At 40.5% G+C, this 23,390-nt stretch overlaps 1 protein-coding gene across 2 annotated transcripts in view; it reads left to right on the forward strand.

Moving 5' to 3' along the window:
- tprg1 (tumor protein p63 regulated 1) overlaps window positions 1-23,390 on the forward strand; it is a 43,419-nt gene that overhangs the window by 14,262 nt on the left and 5,767 nt on the right. Inside the window, exons 1-4 of one of the 2 annotated variants that reach the window (XM_085773648.1) lie at window positions 4,888-5,031; window positions 5,227-5,520; window positions 6,866-6,957; window positions 13,157-13,333. In XM_085773648.1, coding sequence (XP_085629774.1) covers window positions 5,242-5,520; window positions 6,866-6,957; window positions 13,157-13,333 — 548 coding nt within the window. In that variant the 5' untranslated portion in view covers window positions 4,888-5,031; window positions 5,227-5,241. Of the gene's footprint in view, window positions 1-4,887; window positions 5,032-5,226; window positions 5,521-6,865; window positions 6,958-13,156; window positions 13,334-23,390 lie in introns of those variants that run through there. The other variant, XM_085773650.1, reaches the window with a different exon arrangement.

Below are 23,390 nucleotides of genomic sequence, written 5' to 3' on the forward strand. Positions count from 1 at the left end.
TTACTATGTGCTTTGTTGTGTCACGTACCCTGACGGGGTTTTGCATGATATTCAAATCATACTGATGCAATGGGCGACAGTGCACCTGTACTTTCAAGCTTGTTTTACTCTAATATGTTTATCAGCGGTCAAAACAGAGGGAAAGCCTCAGCATGGACTGAAGCCATTTGTCATGCTGGGTGAAATTACACTCCTCTGTGGAGCTTTGCCTGGGCTAAAACATTAAAGGTTAGGAGTTTTCCACCTCATCAGGCTTCAGCTGAGTTAATGAACCCTCATGGCCCGGCCCCCGTGCTCCGGTCTGCCCATTACTCAAGGGCTAAGCAGGGGAAAAAGAAGCTGCCAGTGTTACTACGCCTCAGCAAGCCACTGCACACACACAGATCATGACTGTGGGACTTTCGGGGTCACAGAGGTCTGCGCAACATCTGCTCATCCCGTGTGATATCCCAGGAGAGTTAAATCAGGCTTCGCAGTGATATGGATAAACAAACACAAACGTGCTGCTGGGACATAATTGAATTACTTCCATTCACCAAGAACATGGAAGATGAAGGGTGAATGCCCCTGGACATGTTTGTGTGTGTGTGTTTGAACTGTAAAGTCAACCGATGTCATCTCACAGAGGACTCTCTGGCCCAGATTCACCAAAATGTTGGTTTCCAGAAGTGTACAGCATGTCCATCATTTTAAAATATTCTTTCTTTTCTTTTTTTCACTGAAACTAATTCTCTTTATTGATTTTCTTTGAGTTATATACAGCCAAGTATCAGAGCTGATGGAAAAAAAGTTAGGTAAGTTGCCTAATATTTCTACCTTAACAACCCCTCTTTCATGCCTCAACAGGCTACCACAACACATTCTAATGAACAATATTAAAATAGACAACCACAGAAATGACTGAGACGTATAGAGATAATAAATGTTATATATAATCATTGTCTTGCCAAGACTTGATCCAACAACCTCTTTGCTTAGTTTATCAAAGGGATTAGATGCAGTGGAAACGGCTAACCTGGCTCAGTCTATAGTGTAGGTAAGAAATATCGACCTGCCAGCACCTGTACAGCTCACTATCAACACATCATTATATCTTACTGTCATCAGTCCAAAACCTGGACTGGGAGAATGACAGTTTATGATTCATTGTTTAAGTTTTGTATTTCAACTCCTTACATCTAAAGATGGTTTTGTATTTTTCTCTAAAATAAAGAGACAGGTGAGCATGTGGAGGCAACCTAAGTATTTAAAATTTAAAGTAGCAGTTCAAGCAGCATTCTTCTTCACACTGGAAAAACCTGTTAATGGATCTATTTGTTTATTATTTTATGTTGCGTGTCCATAACAGATCAGAAGACTGTGTTCAGTCTTTAGACCAAGAGATGCAACCAATTACATCTGTCATCAGTGGGGTCTACATTTTGGCAAATAATAGGCATGGCCTTTTAGAAACAAGCTTAATTAGCCGTGGCTTTCATTGAGTCACTCAGGTTTGCAGATCCCAGGTCAGGTCCCAGGTTGAAACACTTTGTTCTCACTGTAAAGTTGTTCTTAATAATGCCGCTGCAGTTCTGACATCTTTGTGCTTTTCCTTCCTTCTCTCACACAACATTTTGTATCATCCCCTTTTAAGCTGGTATTGCTCAACAACAAACAGTTGTGTGCTAGCCGCTAGCTGTGTCAGTCTACTGTTGGAGCTGGGCAGGCAGCATGAGACCAGCAGAAATGACTCCATGACACCTCTGAGAATGAATTAAAAGAGCTAAGTTGTCGACCAGAAAACCAAAACAATAAGATGAAAGATGCTTTAATTCTTTGCATGAGACCAAAATTCTGGTGATAATTCTTTAAAGGCTTGTTGTCAGCATCACTGACCTCTTCTAAGGTTCATTTATTGTTCATTGTAAACATGCTTTCACATGAAGACAATGAAATTTGTATACCTTTCATACAAATAATCATTTGATACGTTGTTATTGTAAAAAAAATTCATCACATATTTAAATTATAGTTAGGTGTCAACTTGGGTATTTGGAATCTTAATAAAGGATAAAGATAAAAGGATGTTACTGATTTTTGATTAAATTCTACCACAAATTGTGTATTGTAAATACAGTGCATGCATGGAATCATACATTACCATAGAAAAAACACTCAAAACTGTGATACACTTGCAGAATGTGCACATATGTGAGATAATATTAAGTTACTTGTGAACATAAACTACTTATCTACAAAGAGAGAGACCACATCCTACAATACTCACTGTGCCACGATAATGCACTACATGCACCACTTTTTCATCTAAAACATGCACCGGAAATATGACATGTATTATTTAACCTATTATTAATTCATGATAAATTCCATCTGTGATAAACATGTGTGTGTTAGGAGAGCACTAAAAAACAGAGTGGGGAGACTGAAGCATAAACTTAAGGAGATGCACAGTCGTACCAATTGAAACGCTCACAGCTTGGCAAGAGTCAACATTTCCAGTTATGCAGTGTTGATTACTTGGCCTAGATACAACAATATGGATTATTCTTATCCTCGCTTCTCAGAGTGATGTGATGCATCGCGGGGCAAAGGGTTTTTAAGTTCACTGGTTTTTACTTTCGCAAAAATCCAGCATGGCACAGTCATACTGAGATATTTAAATAAAATGCCCCCGCCCATCCATGTCTGTACTTCAATTATGCTCTGGTTTGGTCTTCTTCTTCTTTTCAGTTATCACAGAATCAAATAAAGGAAGGTGATTTATGGATTTCATGGGGATTTTGAAGAAATCTCTGCTTTTTGCACTGATGCTTCAGCATGAGCAGAAGATAAAATCAGAAAATTCACTATTACCCCATTGCCAAAGCAAAGAAGCTCTGGATTGATTAGAAGTAATTACTTGAGTGCAAACCACAAAAAAAAAAAAATCCCAAATGAGATCTGGACTGAAAGCTAGTGGCCATTCACGCAACACTAAAAAGCATGAAAATCTCAGCCCGCGGTCCGTGGGAGTAGCTAAGCAACCGTAAATAAAGAACGCCTTTAGAAACCTGTCTACATTTCTTTGACGGCTGCAGATTACAACTGGATCGGTTTTAAACTTCCGACAAGGCGCTGGAAGAGCTCCCTGACAGAGTTGTGATTGGGAATGAGTGGCTTTACATTATGCCGTGTCAGAAAACATTAGCGCACATGCAGATTGATGTTTAAATGGCGATGCTATTCAAGGATTTGTGGGAGGAAAAAGTCTTATTTGCTTTCAATGATCTGGTTCATCGCACAATTGCTTGATTGTGTTATTGTCCAGTTTAATCATGAAAGGCCATTCACTGGTATTTTAGGAAAAGATGTCAAGACAGGAACATAAGCTGGAGAGAGGAAATTCAAAGCAAGCTAAACCTTATAAATAGTGTGTTGAACAAATCTGTAAGGTTAATCTAGGCAGCATTTTAGTGTTCTGCATATTCAGTACATCTTAAAATACAGTTCTCACAAGTCTTGATCCTGTGATAACAGAACTGTGACTGATGAGCGACTGTCTTGAAGCCAGCCTTGCTGAGATAAAACCTTGCTGTGGAGCCACTGAAAAATCCTTGGGTATTTAAACATGTGTTTACAAATGCAGTGTCCACAATCAGCCCCTTTGGTTCGTCCCATGGTGGCTGTGGCTCAGGAGGTACAGTATACTGGTGGTTGAAAGTTGTTCAAGCTCATATCCTCAATGGTTGAAATAGTTTGAATGGTTGAAATAATAGTTATCAACACAAATTTTGGTGAGATCCACAAAAGTTGGATCTTAGAATAATTTAAGGAAATAAAAGAAATAAACTTGGATCAGAAAATATAAACAAATCACTTATTTTGAACATAATGTTTGAAGAACTCTTAAAGTATCTGATATCAGCAGCTATTGCTTTAAACTGTTATTTGCACCTCCAACAGCATCACTAGCATTATGTGGAGTTGATTTCTGACCACCTGACAAGTCTTTGTCTGGTATGCGTCCTTCTTTTAAATCAGTTTCAGATCTCAGTTCTCAGATCTTCATCAGCCAACCACTATCTGCCCGTCTGTTTACTGTGTTGCTGTGTTGACAGCACGCACAACCGAAACCTTCAGGTTTCACTTCCACAAACCACCTTTTTGTTTTTCATGTAGGCCAATGCAGCAGCTTTCTATAAAGCTTACTGTATGCCCCTGTATAATAACACGGCACAACATGACTTATGTCTAACTGAAACTGCAAAATATCTATCCTCATAGACATCTACACAGAATACCAACACTACTCAGCTGAAACACTGGAGGTAAGTAGGCTAATTATTAACAGTTTTCTGGGACATAAATCAGTTTTCCCTCATTCACATCTTATTTAGACGTGTAACCAAGCACAGTCACAAAATGATGAGATGTGTGGTGAGCAAGTGGAAACACAGGGGAAATGTCATACCACACTAATGTGCCAAAAACTAGTCCAACAGAAGTGCAACAGAGACCTCAAACAGTCGGGGGTGGCAGGGTGGAAAGTTTTTGGCCTGTAGCCTCCATCATACTATACCAGCACTGAGCAAGTCAAGTGTGCCCCTCCACCTGCTGTAAAACAGACTATGCTGTGCTCACACAGGTTACACATCCCTCTCTTACAACGGGGAGAATGAGGTTGGCTGACTGTTGCTCTCATTATAACTCCAACCAAAAGGCACTCTAACACAATATTGGTATTGAAATGATCAGAACTAGTTGCATCTAATTCACAGTTACAGTAGAAAGCCATTAGACCTGCAGCTCTCTTAGTGGCCTATGGCGGTGTGGTTACAGTGTGTCCGCCCGCTGTCAATCAGACAGTAAATCAGCAAATAGAAATGCTTTGTGTTTTTAATCTTAAATGTGCTACGTGGTTTGAGTCACTGCTGACGCTCGGACCTGTCAGACAAGAATCGACGGGAACAAGGAAGTTATTGCACCTGTTGCTGCTGCTGCCACTTTACTGAGCTTTCTACGGATTCCCCTGAGGTCGATCATCAGCGCTAAGTAAGTCTAACTAATTACTTTCACTTACAACCAGCGTGGAGCCGAGGTTATTCCACCTTTAGTGCGTCAAAACGAAAATGAAGCGACTTAAGTTTCGATATTGAGGAAGTAGCCTAATGTGATGTGTAGCTAAGACGTAAAGGGTGAGTGGCTCGTGTTGAGTTGAGTATCAGTGTTGTTCATCTGGTCCTACAGGTGTTGTGAAGCAGTATGATGTCAGAGACGGAGGGGGATGCGGTGCCCACCGAGGAGCAGCAGCAGCCGCCGCAGCAGCAGCAGCTCAGTCCTCCGTCCAGCGGCCCGGACGAGCCCCAGCCCGCTGCCCGGTCAGAGCCCTCTAAAGAGCGGCCTGCCGAGGATGCAGCTGCCCGGGCAGAGCCCACCAAGCAGCGGGCGGCCGAGGACGGAGCTGCCCGTCTCCAGTACGGTGCCCTGTCCGGGGAGACCTCTCTGGACCAGTTCAGGATGAAAAAGTTCTTCGTGTTAAGGGTAAAGACTTTATCAATTCGCACAGGGCAGATAGTGGTGCTATGATAATGATGACACCAAGCTGGGGGTTAGTAGGCTATAGGAGCAGGAGACAGAGACACACCTGCACAATGTCATTAGTGGTGATTCACATTAAAGGTGTGGTATGTGAGTTTTCTGTAGGTGCTGTGACTGAGTGACAATAACACACAGGAGCTTGGGTTGTGGCTAGATGGTGTACATGAACTGCAGGAAGTGACCTAGAATCTTACCAAATCTCGTGGAGAACTCCTGACCTGGTCAGTGAGTCGCAGTTTTTCGCCTTGTGAAGCTGTGTAAAAGTAATTAATTTAGATGGCTTTAAGATTTTGTGGTGACTATGATATAAAATAAGCTTTTTTAGGGAGAGGTGTGTATTATTAAGTGGGTTGATATATTAGTTTATTGTAGAGATATCAGTACTATCTGTGTTGGGCAATAGGTTACAATGAAATTCAGTGTGGGAAAACCATATGTCTGCATATGTCTGACGTTATTTAAAGACAGTCTTGCCATTTCATATAATAGTTTTTTTCAATCCTGAAATTTTCTGCTGGGACATATTGTGTTGGCATTGGCCTTAGAAATACATTGTGCTATACTATATGATTTTTTTAAGGCATTGTTGTTGTTATGTTGCCTCTTGTGTATGCAAATACCTTACCATGTTGTGCAGCCGGGAGTGAATGAACAGCACAGGCTCAATAACTGCCGTAAATCAGCACCTCCATGTCAGGGTGTCAAAGGAACATTATCACTGTCACAAAGTCGTGTTTATTGCAGGCCTGTTGCATTGGATTGCCATGGGATGTCAGTTACACATCCCATGTTGCCAGGGCGGCTCAGCACCAGGCTCAGATTACAGTAAGACTGTCAGCAGTCCTAAGTATGAACTCCTATAATCTCTTTAAGTTCTCCAACTTGGCATTGAAATAATAAAACATAAAGAGCAAGGGTAGAATAGCATGTTGTAAAAGTGACAGTGTGTGTGTTTGGGTTGCACTGGGAAACAGAGATGTTTTGAATGTGTAGTGTATTCTATACTGATGCTGTCTCCAGTGTCTTCACGTACTTGGGTTACTCAGATTTATACATGGAAGCTGCACGCTCAGCTTTCTTCATTTACAGTCATTTTCATATGCAGGGGGCTTCATGTTTTTGTTTATTGTTATTCTGTTTGACACACAGACGCGCTGACATTTTGTTGGAGTACCAGTCCCAGCTGCGTATCTGCCTCAAAGATTACCCCTTAAGCTTTCTGTGTACACATTGTGATTGTCACAATGGAAAATTAGAAAGTGACACCCGTGCATTTCTATCTCCTCAGCCTGGCACTCTGAATCAGGCCATCAAAGACGTTGAAGCCCTGGTGGATAAAGAAGTAGATGGCAGCCTTCACAGCGTCTGGCTGATGGCAGAGTGAGTTCACGACACCATGTGCAAAGTGAAGTTGTATCTTTTATTCATTAATAACAGTTGATCTTGTCGTTTGTCTTCTTGGTGGGGGATACTTCTACCACTTGTTACCACACTGTGATCTCTCCCTTCTACTTAGCGTTAATAAGCTGCATTTAAACACTAAATAAATCACAACGCATTATAATGTGGCTGTAAGCAGATAAAAGAACATTGTAAATGATTTTTATTGGATCCTTTAACAAGTACGCCTGCTACTGTTCCTAAAGCATCTGTAATGAGTGCATTAGAAATGAATGGCTGGTTGACAACACAGTATTACTTATCTGTAATCATGTACAGTATGATGTATCATTTCATCCAAGAACCATTACTTACATTAGGTTACACATGTGATTAATACATGTTCATTAACTTTTTATATATGTATTCAAAAGTTATGTTGAGTTTGTAGGTTAGTTCTTCACCCTGGAAACAGTGAATGGATCAAATACTCTTAACTCGAGGACCACTTAGGAGATTCCATACGGGGCTTTCAGCTGCATCCCATGGCCTTCATCTTGTTTCTTGTTGCTGTGGAGAGCATATCTATACAAAATATATATGTAGCACATGTAATTCTGATGAGGGAATCAATAAATATGATGTATAGATAGTTAGTTTATACTTTAGTTTATACAGTTACAGCTGTGTTATATATTTGTTACAAATGAAATAGGAGCTTTGCACATGAGGAATTCTAGACACACAGTTCATAAAAAATTTGTAACAAATATATTTTTATGAACTGTGTGTCTAGAATTCCTCATGTGCAAAATCACAAGGAGCACATGTCTCAAAGGTGGTGATTCATGGTGAATGAATGAATGTATTTATTTAAAACAGGGACAATGCGCAAAAAACATTAATCTTGTAAAACAAGAAGAGATGCTTTGAGCCAGGTTATAGCAACAATTGCTAATTTCCGCCTGTAGTCCCTGGGCAGGTAAAGTGGGAGCAGATACAATATTAAAAATAATTGAAATAGGACATAAGTGACATAATGACCATAATATTTTAAAAATTGACAGAATGCACTAATAAAAGCAGGGAAACAGGAGCGCCAAATCATAAAGTGCACAATAGGGATTAACAGCACATACACTCTCTCTTACTCTCATCACACATTCAAACACAAACACATACAACACAGATAACAATCCAACTATCCCCACCCTCCTCTAATAACCACACTCATAGCCAGACACATACACACACTCACATATTACTCAACAATGTGTGCAAACTTGCTTACTCAGTAACCAGCGCTTTGACAAGCATGAGAATGTGTGAAGATTTGTACATAGAATAAGTTCTGTGGGAAGGACATTCCACTGACTCATGGCCAGCAGCACCAAATTGTAAATTGTACAGTAAGAACAAATCTTTATTAACAACGTGTGGTCATAGTGTAGCCTAATATAACAAAACAGTGTCAAGTGCTACTTAAAGTTGTTTTTTGTCATAAAACACAGACCAAAACCCCAAAGATATTGTAATTATTTTACTATCACTAGAAAAATATTTACATTTGAGATGCTGACATGCTACTTACTGTAGTGATGTGACTGTAAATGCACCATGGGTTTACAGTATTATATGCTGCTCATTCATAATCCATTGTTAACATGGTTGGTAGTGGATGACTGCGCTGAGCGGTTTCCCATAGGAAGAGAGTGACTGCCTTGAATATGCACAATAATGTACTACAGTAGAGACCCATGATGACAGACATATACATTAGTCAGCCTCTCAGTCAAATATCAGCGTTCCTATACCCAGAGCTCTACGGTTATCACACATGTCAAAGCAGAGGTGATGATCTAACTGACTCCAGCACTGATTAAAAGGAAGTGACTGCAGGACATTTACCAAATGCACTTGCAGATGTCAAGTTGTATGACTCCTGCACAAGCTTTCAGGAGACATTTAAAAGGCTGGCCATGTGAGAATGAATAATGCATCCCATTTATGCAGCACTGTCCAACACACGTTAATGTTTTGTCCTACATTTGGCCTGCAGTTATCCTTGCTACAGAAGCTGCTGTAAGAATTCTTGCAACAGTAAGAGTGCATTATATGGAAATCCTGCAACGCTGCTGCTGAACGTCCCCAAGGGAGGACGGTGACTAATGTCAGAGAAGCATGAGAGATTCCTCAAATCTGGCTTTGCAGGGGATTGTCGCCAGATTTGTTAAGAGTACGATGATCTCAGCTAATGTACCTTCACGGCTTTTACTCTTTTTTTTTACTGTTTTCATCATTTAACATTGATTTTTTTTTTAATTTCCCTTTATTTAAGTTTGTTTTCACATGAAAGAGGTGGTGTTTTCGTTTTGTTTTTTGGTACAACATTTTATTTAGACTTCTCCATAAATGCAATTTATATTTTCCACATCAACAAAACAAAAAGTAGATCCATCATTTTCATCATCATCATAACCCCTAACCCATCAAGACACATTAAACAACAGCAAAACATACAACAACATGCATTTGTTTGACATCATCGTCGCCGTCGTCATCATCATCTTTATTTATAGAGAGCTCTTCTCTCTTTGCTGCCTTGCTATACACAAGGCTGCTAAATGAAACATGCAGGTCATGTAAGGCGGCGGTTAAATCAAGCGATCAGTAATACAGTTAAAGTGTTTTGTATTACTACAGATACTGTAGTCCAACCACAGTGTCAGCAGCAGGAGGGCCATCAGGAAAATAAATAAAACCAAGGAATGATAAAAACATGGTCAATAAAAGTAAAAGTAGTCAATACAATGATGTAAAATCCAAATGATACAAGTGGGGCTTTCCCAGACATCCTCTCCTACAGTCTAAGATGTTAAAGAATGATTACCATTTTATTTAAAGAGAGAATATAAAGTACATAAAGATGCTTGTTATTAAAGGGATAGTTCACCCAAAATTGAAATTGCACTCATTATCTACTCACCCTCATGTCGAACAGGGAAGAGGAGCTTCAAGAAGCTTCCGCTACAAAACAAGCTTGAAATATACGTAGACTTATTTCATTTTTTTTGGGACAGTTTCGCATTTCGGGGCTTCAATACAAGACGGACATTACATACGAGCAGCATGGAGGTATTTGGATGTTTTTTGGTGTGTCTTTTTGTTACGAAGACAGTTGGTATCCATTTGCAACCGTTATATTGACATGCACTGCTACGCCGAGACCCCCTGTAACTCAGAGAAGCCACGGAGGACTCTGAAACTTCTCCCAGCCCTTAGTCAACATGAGGGTGAGTAGATAATGAGTGAAATTTCAATCTTGGGTGAACTATCGCTTTAAGACAAATAGTTTGAGATTTTTGCATGTACTCTTGATCACTGACATGTATGAAAACACTCGTCCCTCCTTTGTGCCTGTGCACTAAATACAAAGCTGCAGCAGCTCCTTTAAGCACCTACAGAGGCACATGGCTGCAGGCCCTGGTGTCTTCATCCTGACTAGTGACGTGTTGTTGTGTGAAGCTCGAGCGCCATCAGTGTGTCAGACGTCCACAGTGTGATCCTGGATATCTCTAACACCTAGTAGTAGTAGTAGTAGTAGTAATTTATTTGTCCCTGTAGGGAAATTGAGTTGCAGCAGATCACTTGACATTTCATCTAAAAAACAACAACAACACAGATAAAAACAGCACAGTACAACTTTCACACAGATTAACACTCATCATTAACACTCGTCGTCAGTGGGTCAGCTTTATGTTTATCGCAGCCTTAACCTCTGCACTCTCTACAACGCCAGTCGAGGTTAAGTCATTTCATTAGCACAGTCAAAGTCTTCACCTACACCTTCTCATGAAGGGTTGTTCAGTCAAATGTGTGTTTTTTTTGGGGGGGTTTTTTGTATGTTAGCCAGCGGCTGCCAGGAGCAGTTGGACTTGGCCACGTGCACCCGGCTCAGCAGGCTGTAAGAAACACAGCCACTCTGGGAGGATCTGTGCCACCATGAGTTAGTTCTATGTGCGCAGCAGAGAGGGAGAGGGTCTGTGTGAAATAGTGCTTTTTGTGATTTCAATTAACATGACAGATGTATTTGGACACACTTTCAGGGCATAAGGAGAAGTGGAGTCAGATTTGGAGGTTTGGAGGTGTTTCTGTTAATTTGGTTTTTCTCGCTTTACATCTTCCTTTCTTCTGGAAAAATTGAGAGACTGGGTAATGTTTGCATGCATATTGCATGATCGTTGCTGAGGGCATTTTCAGAAATTGTGTAGCTTTTATATGAGATAAATGAGAAGCTTTGCCATACATAGTTTTTTGTATTGACTTCAAATAACCTACAGAATATGAACATCCAAACTGTGATTCATACTCAGACTCAGAGTGAGAATCACTCTGCAGCAGCGCTCACTCCCCACAACGACAAACAAGATAAACACATGATTTGGTCACTTTTAGGGCCCGACCGATATGGATTTTTTGGGGCCGATGCCGATGCCGATTATTAGGGGGAAAAAAATCCGATAACCGATTAATCGGCCGATTATTTTTTTTTTTTATAAAGTTTTACAATTTTATTAATTTAAGTAATATATCTACACATATAAATTAGGGCTGCCAAATTTTCATTGGTCAATTGGTTGCAGGAAAAAACAACAACATTTGGAGTACTGTCTTGTCAAAATTAAGTCAAAATCAATGACTGAACTGTGAAAGGCTATAGGGCTTTTATTTTGAAGGGCCAGATACAGGAAGTCTAAGTCATGACACGTGACACTTTGTTGTTGTTGTTTTTACATGGCACGGCGGTCTCTCTCTCTCGCTCGCTCTCTTTTTTTTTTTTTTTGAAAAGCGACTTTTTCCAGTGTTGTTCCAGACGTTTCTGGTTTGTTGACTCCGACGTGGAAGCACGTATCACCGCTGTTTTCAATGTTTAGCGGGTGCTGCCGCGAGCCCCGGTCCCACAGCGCTCAGTGTGTCACGGAGCAGAGACATGATTGTCCCGCTGCAGTCAGAGACCCGCACCGCCGCCGCCCCCGCCCCCCAGTCTACACAGCCTGAGCTCAGTCACTCACCCTCCTCATCCACTGTGTTTATTGATAAACGGGCGTAGCTACTGCCGGTAATAACTGTAAAACCCGACCGGCTTGTTGAATCTCGGACCCAACACGGCCGGAGTCACGAGCATTAATAATTAATTCACAACCCGACCGCGGTGTATAAAAAAGAAAAAAAGAAAAAAAAAGTAAAAAGAAAGCCAGCAGCAACACTGGTTTTGAGACAGTTAACAGTTAATCAAGTTGTTAATAAGCTGTGTGATGTGTGTGAGTGACAAGGCTATGGCGGAGCGTGTCCTGCTGCAGATCAGTCACTCTGCTGTGCTGTGAGGTGGTTAGTGGATGCAGTTGGATGCGCCCTCTACAGGATAAATAACCTAATGTCGGGGGATCTTTTCAAATGGGGGAACATTTTCAAAGTAAAACCAAGTCTTATTCCCTGCATTTTATTTCTGAAAATATCGGCGACAATCGGCGAGTTTTGGCCGATTACCGATTATTCTCAAACAGGCTATAATCGGCCGATTTAATCGGCTCGCCGATAAATCGGTCGGGCCCTAGTCACTTTATTATTTACTACAGCATCTTATCAATATGGAATCAATGTGGTGTTAATGTGGTGTCAGTTTTGCTAATTAGGATAATCAATCATCATCCATTGTTTTGTTTTAGACAAGCTGGAATGGTTGGAAACCAGTGCTCTACAGTCTAAACCTGACACTGTGATATACACAGCTGGCAGTTTATTAGGTACAACAAACTAAAATTATAACATATAACCTCTCCCTTCATGCAGATCCTAATGTTTTTGTTCTTGATTCAACCTGAAGATCATTTTAGTGGCTCTGGTTTGTGCTGCTGTTGGACTGCGTCACATTATAGAGAGGTGTCTCTGTTCTGTTTAGCTCACACTCACTGTTATAGAGCGGGTGGACTGTACTGTTAGTTTAGTTTCAGCTGGGTCTGAGTAAAGAAGTGGAAACTGATTGTATATCAATGCTTATTACACACTGTATACACATTACACACATAACATGTAACATGTCACACACGTAGGACTGTCTCCTCACACACTGTAATGACTGTACTGTTAAACAGAAAGTAAATTTGGCTCTGAAAGTCTCTGTTTCTGTCGTTGCTGTCAGGGTGGATCACTGGAACAACGAGAAGGAGCGTCTGGTTATGATCACCGACAGCTCTCTGCTGGTCTGCAAGTACGACTTCGTCATGCTCAAGTGTGAGCAGGTACAGAGGATCCCGCTGAACTTCGTGGACCGCATCTCCTTCGGCACCTTCACCTTCCCGAAGCGCTCCGTTCTCCAGTAGGTCCCATTCTTTTACTTCAACGCTCAACTTCGGCCTTTCTTAAAGTATTGTTTTTGTCTTTTTGCCATAGATAGATAGATAGATAGATAGATAGATAGATAGATAGATAGATAGATAGATAGATAGATAGAGTATATACAACAGAAAATATATGAAAAACTGTAGTTTAGTTAAGAGAGACAGGTAATGGGGAGGCAGAGAGAGGGGGAATGACATGCAGCAAAGGGCCACCAGATTTGGGATTCAAATCGGGACCAGCTGCAGCGAGGACTGTAGCCTCTGCACATTAGGAGCCTGCTCAACCCACCGTCACCTCAACTTTGGCCTTTCTACCTGCAACTTTTCTGAGCTTCACATTTTCTAGTTTTGTGAAGGGGAGAGAATAACCAGGAAACTTCTGACACATTCGACACGTATTCATGGACGTGTGAGCTGTGAAAGCCTTGGATCTCTGGTGTCCTGTCTCATTTTTAGTAATTTTCAGTAAGTCTGCTCAAGAATTTCCCTTTGTAGAGTTTAGTTGCTAATTAAAAAATAAAAACCCTACTTTGAGAATTACAAATATTAGCCCTAATTATCTGCTCCGTGCTCCAATTTGCTTCACAAAAGCAAAATTCCCTGTGAGAAAAGAAATCCCTTTTCCCTCATGATTAACCATTAATCTCTGCCATAAAACATGCCTAGTCACAGTTTTTACTAGTATGTGAAGGTCTCCTAACTTTGTTAAAGTATTGTATCATGCAACACATTCTTTATGTAACACATGTATTGAGAAATGTGAAGATGTGATGAAAAATGCAACACACAGCCCTTTTTAATGAATTTCAAAGATTCCAAGTATATGAATGATTGAATGAGTGAAAAAGAAAGTGTTGGTGGTGACTCGTGTTGTCAGTGAAAACAGTGACAGGAAGCTGAGGGCAGCCATCAGAAGGCTGCGTGGCGGGGTGAGAGGGGAGGCGCGGGGTAGACGAGATCAACCAGGGACAAGCGGAGCTGCAGAACTGAGGCAGGCGTGGCAGAGGAACGAGTGCGCGGAGAGGTTTGTGGGGATAAAGAGTGCAAAGCTGTCACTTGGAGCTGTCACTTAACTGATTAGCAGCAAAATTAATGTAGTCCTTTCATCTAAACCTTTTAAAGACGGCTCAGGGGATACCAAACCAACTAAAACTAATTTGATGAATAAAACGAAATGTGCTGTGAAGAGCTTAGAGAGTGCAGCCTTTATTGGAGGCTTTATCTCTGCACATTACGTTAAATTATACATAAAATGCTTGTGAAAGCCACCCGGGAGTCAAACAGTAAAAAGACGGTTTCAAATGAGAAAGACTGGAGCCTCAAACATTTCCTCTCTCTGTCTTCATCTTCACCGCTCCCGTCCCTCCCTCCCCCTCTCTCCCTGTCTTCCTCTCTCGTCTCTCCCTCAGGAAGTGTCTTCTTTTTCGTCTAGGTCATTCCGTCTTATTTTTGGCAGAAAGTGATCAGTGAGAACGTGTACACATGAAATTTAACCCTGCCTGCCACTGCAACGGTACACAAAAGTTTGTTTCCACATCCCAAAGAGTGGGAGGAGAGTCCTAAAGGTCAGGTGGTGGAAATCAGATGGCGTTACATCTGTTTTTAAAATGACTTGTAGTGATAGAGGAAACCTAATAACACATCTGGACCAGTTTAAATTAAAGGGATAGATTGGCATTTTGAAAAATGATAACCTGTTTCTGTGTGCTAAGCAGGGAGCTTGAGCAAGGAGGCGAGTAGCTTAGTTTAGCTTAGCTAAGCTTAGCTTAGCTTAGCATAGCATTAAAGCCTGGAAGTCACTGCACCTGGCTGCTGGTCACTGTGAACATTTTCTCCAGCATATAAATCCCTGTAGAAATCACTTATTTCTGATTGTATGTTCAAACTTAAAGGGATAGTTCAACATTTTTGGCAAATTGGCCCATTGCCATAATCCCTATAGTCTTAGGAGTAGGTTCGTTACTTTTAATTGTCGGTGCAAGCTATTTTTTAGAATGGCTTCAAAAACAACTCCGTCTCGTAACGTTTGTGATGGCAAATTCATGCAAAATAGCTTGACGCGAGTTCCCGTCGGAGGCAGTTTTTCAGCAAGCAGTCTCTGCATTTGCCTCTAAAACAACTCTGTCTGGCAACGTTCCGTTATCTCAAAGCGTGGTGAATCTGCAGGTCACAACTTGTCCACCAGAGCGTTTTGGAGTTGTTGGATTGTGTATTGATGAGTTTGATGAGGGAAACCAAGAAATCCCATTAGCCTCCGTAGCGTAGCTCTGAGCAGCTTGCGGCTCTGCTCCGCTGTTCTAAAAATAGCTTGCAAGGTAACGAACCTACTCCTAAGACTGTTGAACTATCCCTTTAACACAATGCATTGATTAGTGACCTTTAAAGTTGGCATGCAGATTTTCTGTAGAAATTGTAGGGACTGTGGCAGCAGCTCTTCTGAAAGTCTCCATCTCAGGGGATGGAGAAGTGTGGACATCAGGTCTGAACGCAGCAACAGTGGTGCGTTTGAAAACTTCAACATCAGGGTGGATGTAGAGAGAACATAGTGAGCTAAAACAGTCAAGACTGGAAAACCAAAACAATGAGCTGAAAGATAAGAAGCTGTGAAGAGACAAGGGGACTGTAGAGTCATACAGTTCTCTGTGGGTTCGTCAGATGATTCATTATATGAAAATAATATTCACCGTAGTCACTTAAACATCTGCTCCTGATCTTCACGTCTAACTCAAACGCCTGATAAATCAAAAAGCACAGCCAGTGGCTGAGTAATGCAATCCCCCCACAATACAGATGAATATGACTACGTACATGTATCATGATTTGAATGAAGAGAACTCCACGTCAACACATCAGTGTGTTTCGGCTGCTTTTTGGAGCCGTCACAATAATGACACTTGAGCGTTTACTTGAGGAATTACTGCCGACACTGAAGAGTGTGTGAGGAGTCAGGATATCAGCTGTTGATTTGTCTCCTGACAGTTGTCATCTGACCACTTGATGTCAGTGTGCACCCTTCACTGAGTCAGTTCAAGGCAGCTGCACGCCACATCACATTTCCTCATCCATTTGATGTTGTCATGCATGATTCTCCAAATCTTGATCTTTGCTGCTAGGAAGCTTTGAGTGTAGAGACCGTAGCAAATAAGACACCTCTATGTTTATGGCAGAGAAGTCGACCACGCTCTGGCCACACAGGCAGATAATTGTAACAGATTATTTCCATATGTTATCCATTGTCTGTTCTTCTATAGCAGCACTGACAGAGCTGCTACATCTGATCCTTAGCTTTTGATCTTGATTGTATTTCTTTGAGAAGACAAATGTATTGACCATAATGTCTAATTTTATAAAAGACATTATTGCTGATTACTTAGGATATTAGCATTTTATTATAGGAATACGAAACTTGAAACTTATTGAACAGAGACTGAGAACACTTCTATGAACGTCTGACCCCAGTGTTCCCAGACCATCACAACAAAGAGTTTCACACTCTCTCTGCAGAGCGCCTTGTTTGGCGTGGGTTCCTTCGTGAGCGCTCCATCAGTCTCCCAAAACCTTGATGATGCCAATAGAAAGTGTTCTGGGAGTGTCAGTATTTTTAGTCCCGGTGATTTTGTTTTCATCGCACATTCTCCAGGTGCGCCCATGAAGAAAAAAGCACAATACATTGTGCATCTGTGGGAAAAAGAGGTGTTTTAAGTGTCTTCTTTCCAAACCGTCTAGACAAACTAATTACCCAGAAAATCATCTTTTTTTATATTCCTGTCTGAAGACGTTGGGTGTGGAGGCTTAGAAGCCCCACATGAGGTTGCCTCAGTAAAAAAAAAAAAAAAAATCTATACTTTTAAGAAGGATGGAAATAATCCCAGCACTGCTCTCCTCTATTTCCCATCTGATCGAATGTAGTTTGTTTTTTTCCTGAATAAGCCTTATCGAGCCCTCAGCCTCAACTACTTAGAACAGTTTCAATAAGTAGGCCTCCATCTTCACTCTGTCAGTGTTACGCTGTCACGAGCTGGTTTATCAGTGATCTTCACTGTTGTTTTAATCAGATGTTAATCTGTAATGTGAGAGTCGGTGGAACTTGTTGTGAACACAGTGATCCTCCTCTCACCGTGCCGACCACACCTGCAGCAACCCCGAGCAGCGAACACGTTCCAACAGCAGAGGGCAGTCAGCACATGGCAGCCGCAGCACTGCATCATTAACATAACAACTCACCATCATCATTTAGACAGTCACAGTGGTTTTGATGTGAAGCAAGAGAGTTAAATACAGACGTTTGTGTGTGAGATGTGAAGAAAACATTTACTCAGGATTTAAGAAGAGTGTGTACTACACACACACCGCCTTTTGTCATGAAATGAGGACCGACATTGTTGTTTTCATTCAACCAAACTATGCAAACTTGCCACACGTTTGAAACACAAAGCGCAACACATTGGAAAGATGTTGACACGTATGAATAAATCAGTTGTAAAAAATGCAAATGATCCAAGCCGCTGTACAGGATGTGTTGCACCTCAACAACTGCTCAGTAACCTGATCAACAGCTTCAGTTAGTTTAGCATCGCTCCTCCCAGAGGTTGAGTGGGTTATAAGGCCAGAATGACAAACAGAAAGTCAAAATCTGTGCAGCAGAGGCCAGGAGGACATCCTAACTCCAGTTAGAACCTCTCACACACTAGCTCCTACATTTCCCAGACTTCAACTCCAAATCGTCTTTCATTAGACTCCCGCTGCCTCCTAAATGCCACCGTATTTCAAACTTAAGTTTTGTAATCGAGACTTTCTAAACCTGAAGTTAGTATGGGAAAAAATATCTCCCCCCTGTATATTTCACAAATCTAGAAAAAAGCATTAGTGTGCAGTAATTAAGTAAGAATAAGCAGTATAGCAGTATTAACATACTCCAGTGTGAGTTGTAGGCAAAAGTAGACAGATATAATGTTTGGTGCCTGTAAAAAAAAAAGAAAAGAAAGAAAAAAGAAAATCTCCAATCTTGCCACATTCTTTCAGCAGTGTGTATATGAGTGTGTCCTTGGTCACAGTGAAGAGCCTCTTACTCAGCTGACGTTCCCTGTTCATGCACACATTTATACTCCTCCAGTTTGTTGTGCAATTAAACCGGCTTTGTCCATGCTGTATGAAAGATTTTTCAAAAGCTCATAGAGATGTAGAAGTGCATCAAACATCTTGGGCGATTCTGTTGGAACACGCCGAAGGAAAAAACTCTGTATTTCTTCTTCCTGTAGATTGGGTGTTCAAAGGTCAGTGCTGCCCCCTGACAGCTTCAAACTGTGTCTTATGTGCAGGGATGTGACATCTGATCACAGATGGTCACACATATGGAGACACATTTTAATACCAGGTGTGACCAGGGCAAAAAGGGACTTCATATGTGTTTTTTTTTTTAAACAAATCAATAGAAAAATGTTTTTTAATAACCATGTGGAAACAGATCTCTACAAAGTGATCTTAATTATTTACAAATATTTTTTTTTCCTATTTTATATGTAAAATCTTGATCTGAAAAGCAAAAATCAAGAAATAAATGAAGTAATATGTAAACTGTAGCTTAGAATGGAAAGTACCACACTTCAAACTGTACTTCATATAGTCCAAGTGTACATTAAAAAAGTGTACAAAAACCATAAACTTCAACCTTAAATGCACAGTTTGTGTTAAATTGGTTTATTAGATGTACGAGTATGATTTCATGTTCTTTGTTTAGATGTAGCTTGTTTGATTGGGTGTAATTTTGATATTGTACCTGTTTTTAATGTGGACCGCTGGAAGGGTAGATGTTGCCACAGTAACTAAAATCGAGGATCCAAATAAACAACAAACCGCAAATAGGCCTGTTAGGCATTTTGGCACTGGGGACTGGCTTTACACAGTCTATATGTAGCATGGTATATGTCAATAGATGAGGAACTTTCTTGGATGATTCACAATCATTTTGACTTCAGCCGCACCATTACAAAGTACCAAAGAGCCACATACAAAAAAAAGAAGAGGAAAAAAATCAAGTAGTGTGGAGGTATTGTTTTGTCTATCTTTGTTTCTGCAGAGCTGAATCACATAAATCTGTCTCTTTCGCATGCACGACATTTGACAGCATGAAGAAAATCTAGGCTATAACCTGCATCCACAATTAGAGCAATCCAACAAAAATATGCAGTTACTTTATTGCATTGCTGTGAGGGAAAAGAAAATAATAGGCATAGAGAAGAAAAATTAAAGATATGAAAAGAAAATAGGGGGAAAAAAGTAAAGTAGATTAATTTTCTCTCTGCAAAACAAGTCTTTATATAACCCGAACATTGCATGACCAAATATTGCGGTTCTACCTGTAGCATGAATCCTAAAACCAAGCGGGATAAAAAGCATCTCTCACATCTCCAAAACAAAGCACAGATCAAGAGCGGAGTCTGCACACAGGCTGCTCCCAGGACATGCAGTATAAATTAATAAACACCAGTAGATTTATAATGTTTTGGGCATGCTGCTGTAAATTCATACACCTTGGGAGCAGCTTTCAGCTTGTGGATGCTGCTTTTTCAAGGTGGAAATATCTCAACAGCCCGCAGCTATGATATCACAGCTTTTGCATCATGACATTTACAGTAACGTGGCTGTTTGTTTTAGACTTCGGAGGCTGCGTGAGCCGCTTTATCATGAATAATGTAAATATCTTTTTGAGCTGGAATATTATAGCAAAAGTGTGTATAACATGTAAATTTAATTCTTTGTCCTTTACTTTGTTTTTTTAAGCCCATGCTTTTTCTTCTTCTTTCTTGTCAGCCTTTTCATATTTTTAATGAAACCTTGTTGGACAGATACATGTATGGATGGCTGACAAACCTGCAGGCTCTGTTGAGCAATCGGAGCAGATTTGTTTGTTCGCTCTGAGACAATGTGGGACACTTGCCATGACAACTGGAGCTGGGCTTGATATTTATCTTGTGTGTTGACTTTCTTGTCTGAAGCGCTTGAAGGCCCAGGGAGGAATTCTTCGTCACTTGCCCCTAAGCTCAGAATACAGTGTTTCTCTTACGCATGTGTGTGTTTTGTATAAACACTGTGGATTAGGTGGAACTCCACATGGAAGATATTTCGAGGGTGGATACCCTCAGTTTAGCCTCTTTTCGGAAATTTCTTTTGACACAGCCGCTGTCAGACTCGAATGCCGTAACTCAGGTGCAGCTCGCAGCCACTGTTTCTCTTCTACTTTTCAGGAGTCTTATCGAAGTGAGGCGCAGTGAAAGTGCAAACCCCACATCGGCCACATAAACTGAGTGAAGACATTCAAGGCCTCTGGCTGGAAAGCCCAGCCCTGCTCTGCCTGTTTGGGCTGGTCCCACTCCCAGTGATAGCTTACCTGTGGAATTTGCCAAAGCTTTTTTATATCCCCATTTATGCTAGGGCAATAGCTGTGTGCTCTTACAAAGGGCAATGTGTACAAACGTAACCCCACCATCCTCACTCGCTTTTGCTGAAATATAATCAGTCTTTTAGTCCGGGCTTTGCTTTTGTACCACGTTTTTTTTTCTTCTTTTTCTTCTCCTTTCTTCCCCCTCCTTCTCCGTGCACAACATTTGCTCTGGAAGAGGCACAAAATGTTCAGCAGCAGCTTTGTCATTATGAAAGTTCTTGTGTAAACAGGGCTTGATGATTGCATTATAATGCAGCCCCTCCCTAGGACAGTGACATATCAATAGCTACACCACTATTGTTTAGCCTCAGGTGTTTAATTCTGGTTGGCAGGAAGTGCTGTTGCACAAGGTTTGTGGTAAAATGAGCACTTCGGCATGACAGATCATTAAGGATAAATCAGAACACTGTTGGGAAATCGCCTGCATCCTGATTTATTTATCTCACCATCTTTATCGTTACATTTTTTATGCAAATATGTTGAACTGAGGAGTCAAACCTGTCACTGCAGGTTTTTCCAAGCTACTGTTTTGAGTCAGGGCTGCATCAGTGGTTGTTTATGTACTTTGTTAAACAGGTGATGATCAAACAGTGTGACATGGTAATGTAGCTGAAAAAGCCTGAACTCTGACATGAAAGTTGTGTTGTGTTTGTTTTAAATTCACATATAGCAGAATATTTAATTCATGCAAAGTACTAATGTACTGCACATATTTTTAAGGTTGCATTAATGATTGAAGAATACTTCACAATTGCACAGAAGCCGAACATTTGTTTTGCCCGAGCTTTCACTTTCAACCTGCAGAAGTAATGACATTCACATCCACATCATATGTACTTTATGTTAAATGCAAATGAGCAAATCTTGGCAACCAACACACTTAATTACAATGGTAAACACTATACCTGTTAAGAACATCTGTACAGAACCGGTTGTTATTAGCGTTAAGCTCCAACTGCCAAGTGTAAACCTCTCTTTAGATTCTTGTTGTATGGTCAGTATTGGAGCCTGGACTATGAAGCAGGATTTGAGCCTGTTGAGTGAAGGATTAGCTCTGTCAGTCCAGCGACATGTTCCCAGGTTAAATCACCATGGCAACTGACATAACTGAACACCTATCCTGCTGTGATGCAGGTTACCGAGGAAAAGATCAGATCAAGCCCTGTCAAGACCAATCAGATTACTGATAAAACTGAGTGATCAATCCTACAGGATCCTGACAGGGACAAAAGACTTTGCAATCAAGTTATGAATAAAACCAACCAGTACATTTTTTTTTTTAAATAAATCATTGGAATCATTTTGCTGTTTTTTTATGTGTTCACTCTCGATTAAAAAAAGCTTCTAATAATCACAGATAGGATTTATCACACTGAAATAAATATATAATAAATATCATAGCTGCATTTTAAAAGTTCTCTACTCAGACAGGATCCTTTACAGTGATGATGATTTTACTCTCCTCTTCATCACTCATCTCTAATCCAACAATGATCAATTCAATTAAATGCCATTGTCATTATTGATAATGACTTCAGCCAGACTGACTCATCAGACACCAACTACCTTTCTTATCTGTATCACATGCTCATAACAGTTTGATGATCACCAAACAAACAATGACTCTTTTATTCCAGTCATGTGATCATGTTGTTTACATTTCTCCTTGTTGAATATCATTTTTTGAATGTCATGATTAGCAAACTCACCAGCTGCTATTAGCATTTTTTTCTCACATCATAAAAAGTTCTTTATTAAAGAACAGAAGAAATAAAGTTTATTATTAAAGAACAACTCCTAAATGTCCTGAGAAGAACACACAGGTCCTGGAATAGCCACAATAACTTTGACTTTTGCACTTGATTTAACCAACAGTCTTAAATTATTGTACCTTATGTACGACTACAACACCTTTCTGTTATGTTCTTGCCGTCTATTTCTTCTCCCTCCTTCACGTCTGATCTCCGGTTTATTTAAATACTCTTGAGGAAGATTTACCCTAAAAGGAAATGCGGAGTGCTTTGAACTCTCCGTGACCTTCTGAACGGTAATGAAGATACTGTATTCCTCCCAGACATTTCTGTCTTAGAGGTATGAAAGACAGTGAAATGTAAAGACCTTCACAGCATGTAGATCAACACCAACATCATTTCAAAGAGTGGATCTGCGAGTGTGTGGAGCTCTGTTTGCTCTCAGTCTTCTGAGGTTTCATTAGGCTGGGAGAAGATATGACCCCGGGGCATTTTCATTAAACCCCCACGGTGTTTACTTAAAAATGAAAAGCGCAGCAGAGTGAAAAAGAATATGACGAACACACAGTAGATTACCTCTAAGCCTGGTACACATGAGATTACCCTGACATTAAGTGATTGCCCTGAAGGCAGATTAGTGCCCTTTTTTAATTCTTGTAACATTGTGCAATGGAGCCAACAGGTCTGGAACCTTATGTGAACTGATGTTAATATCATGACAGAAATATAGTGGTCTGTGTAGGTGTATTAATTAATTAATTAGCAGGTAGCAATGCATTTGTGCCCTCAGTTTCACTATACATTTTATTAAAGGTACTTAAAGCCCCTGTACAGACTTTTCAT

Source organism: Trachurus japonicus, chromosome 4 (genome assembly GCF_045865225.1).
Source record: "Trachurus japonicus isolate A0001 chromosome 4, Traja_1.0".
Lineage (NCBI taxonomy): Eukaryota > Metazoa > Chordata > Actinopteri > Carangiformes > Carangidae > Trachurus > Trachurus japonicus.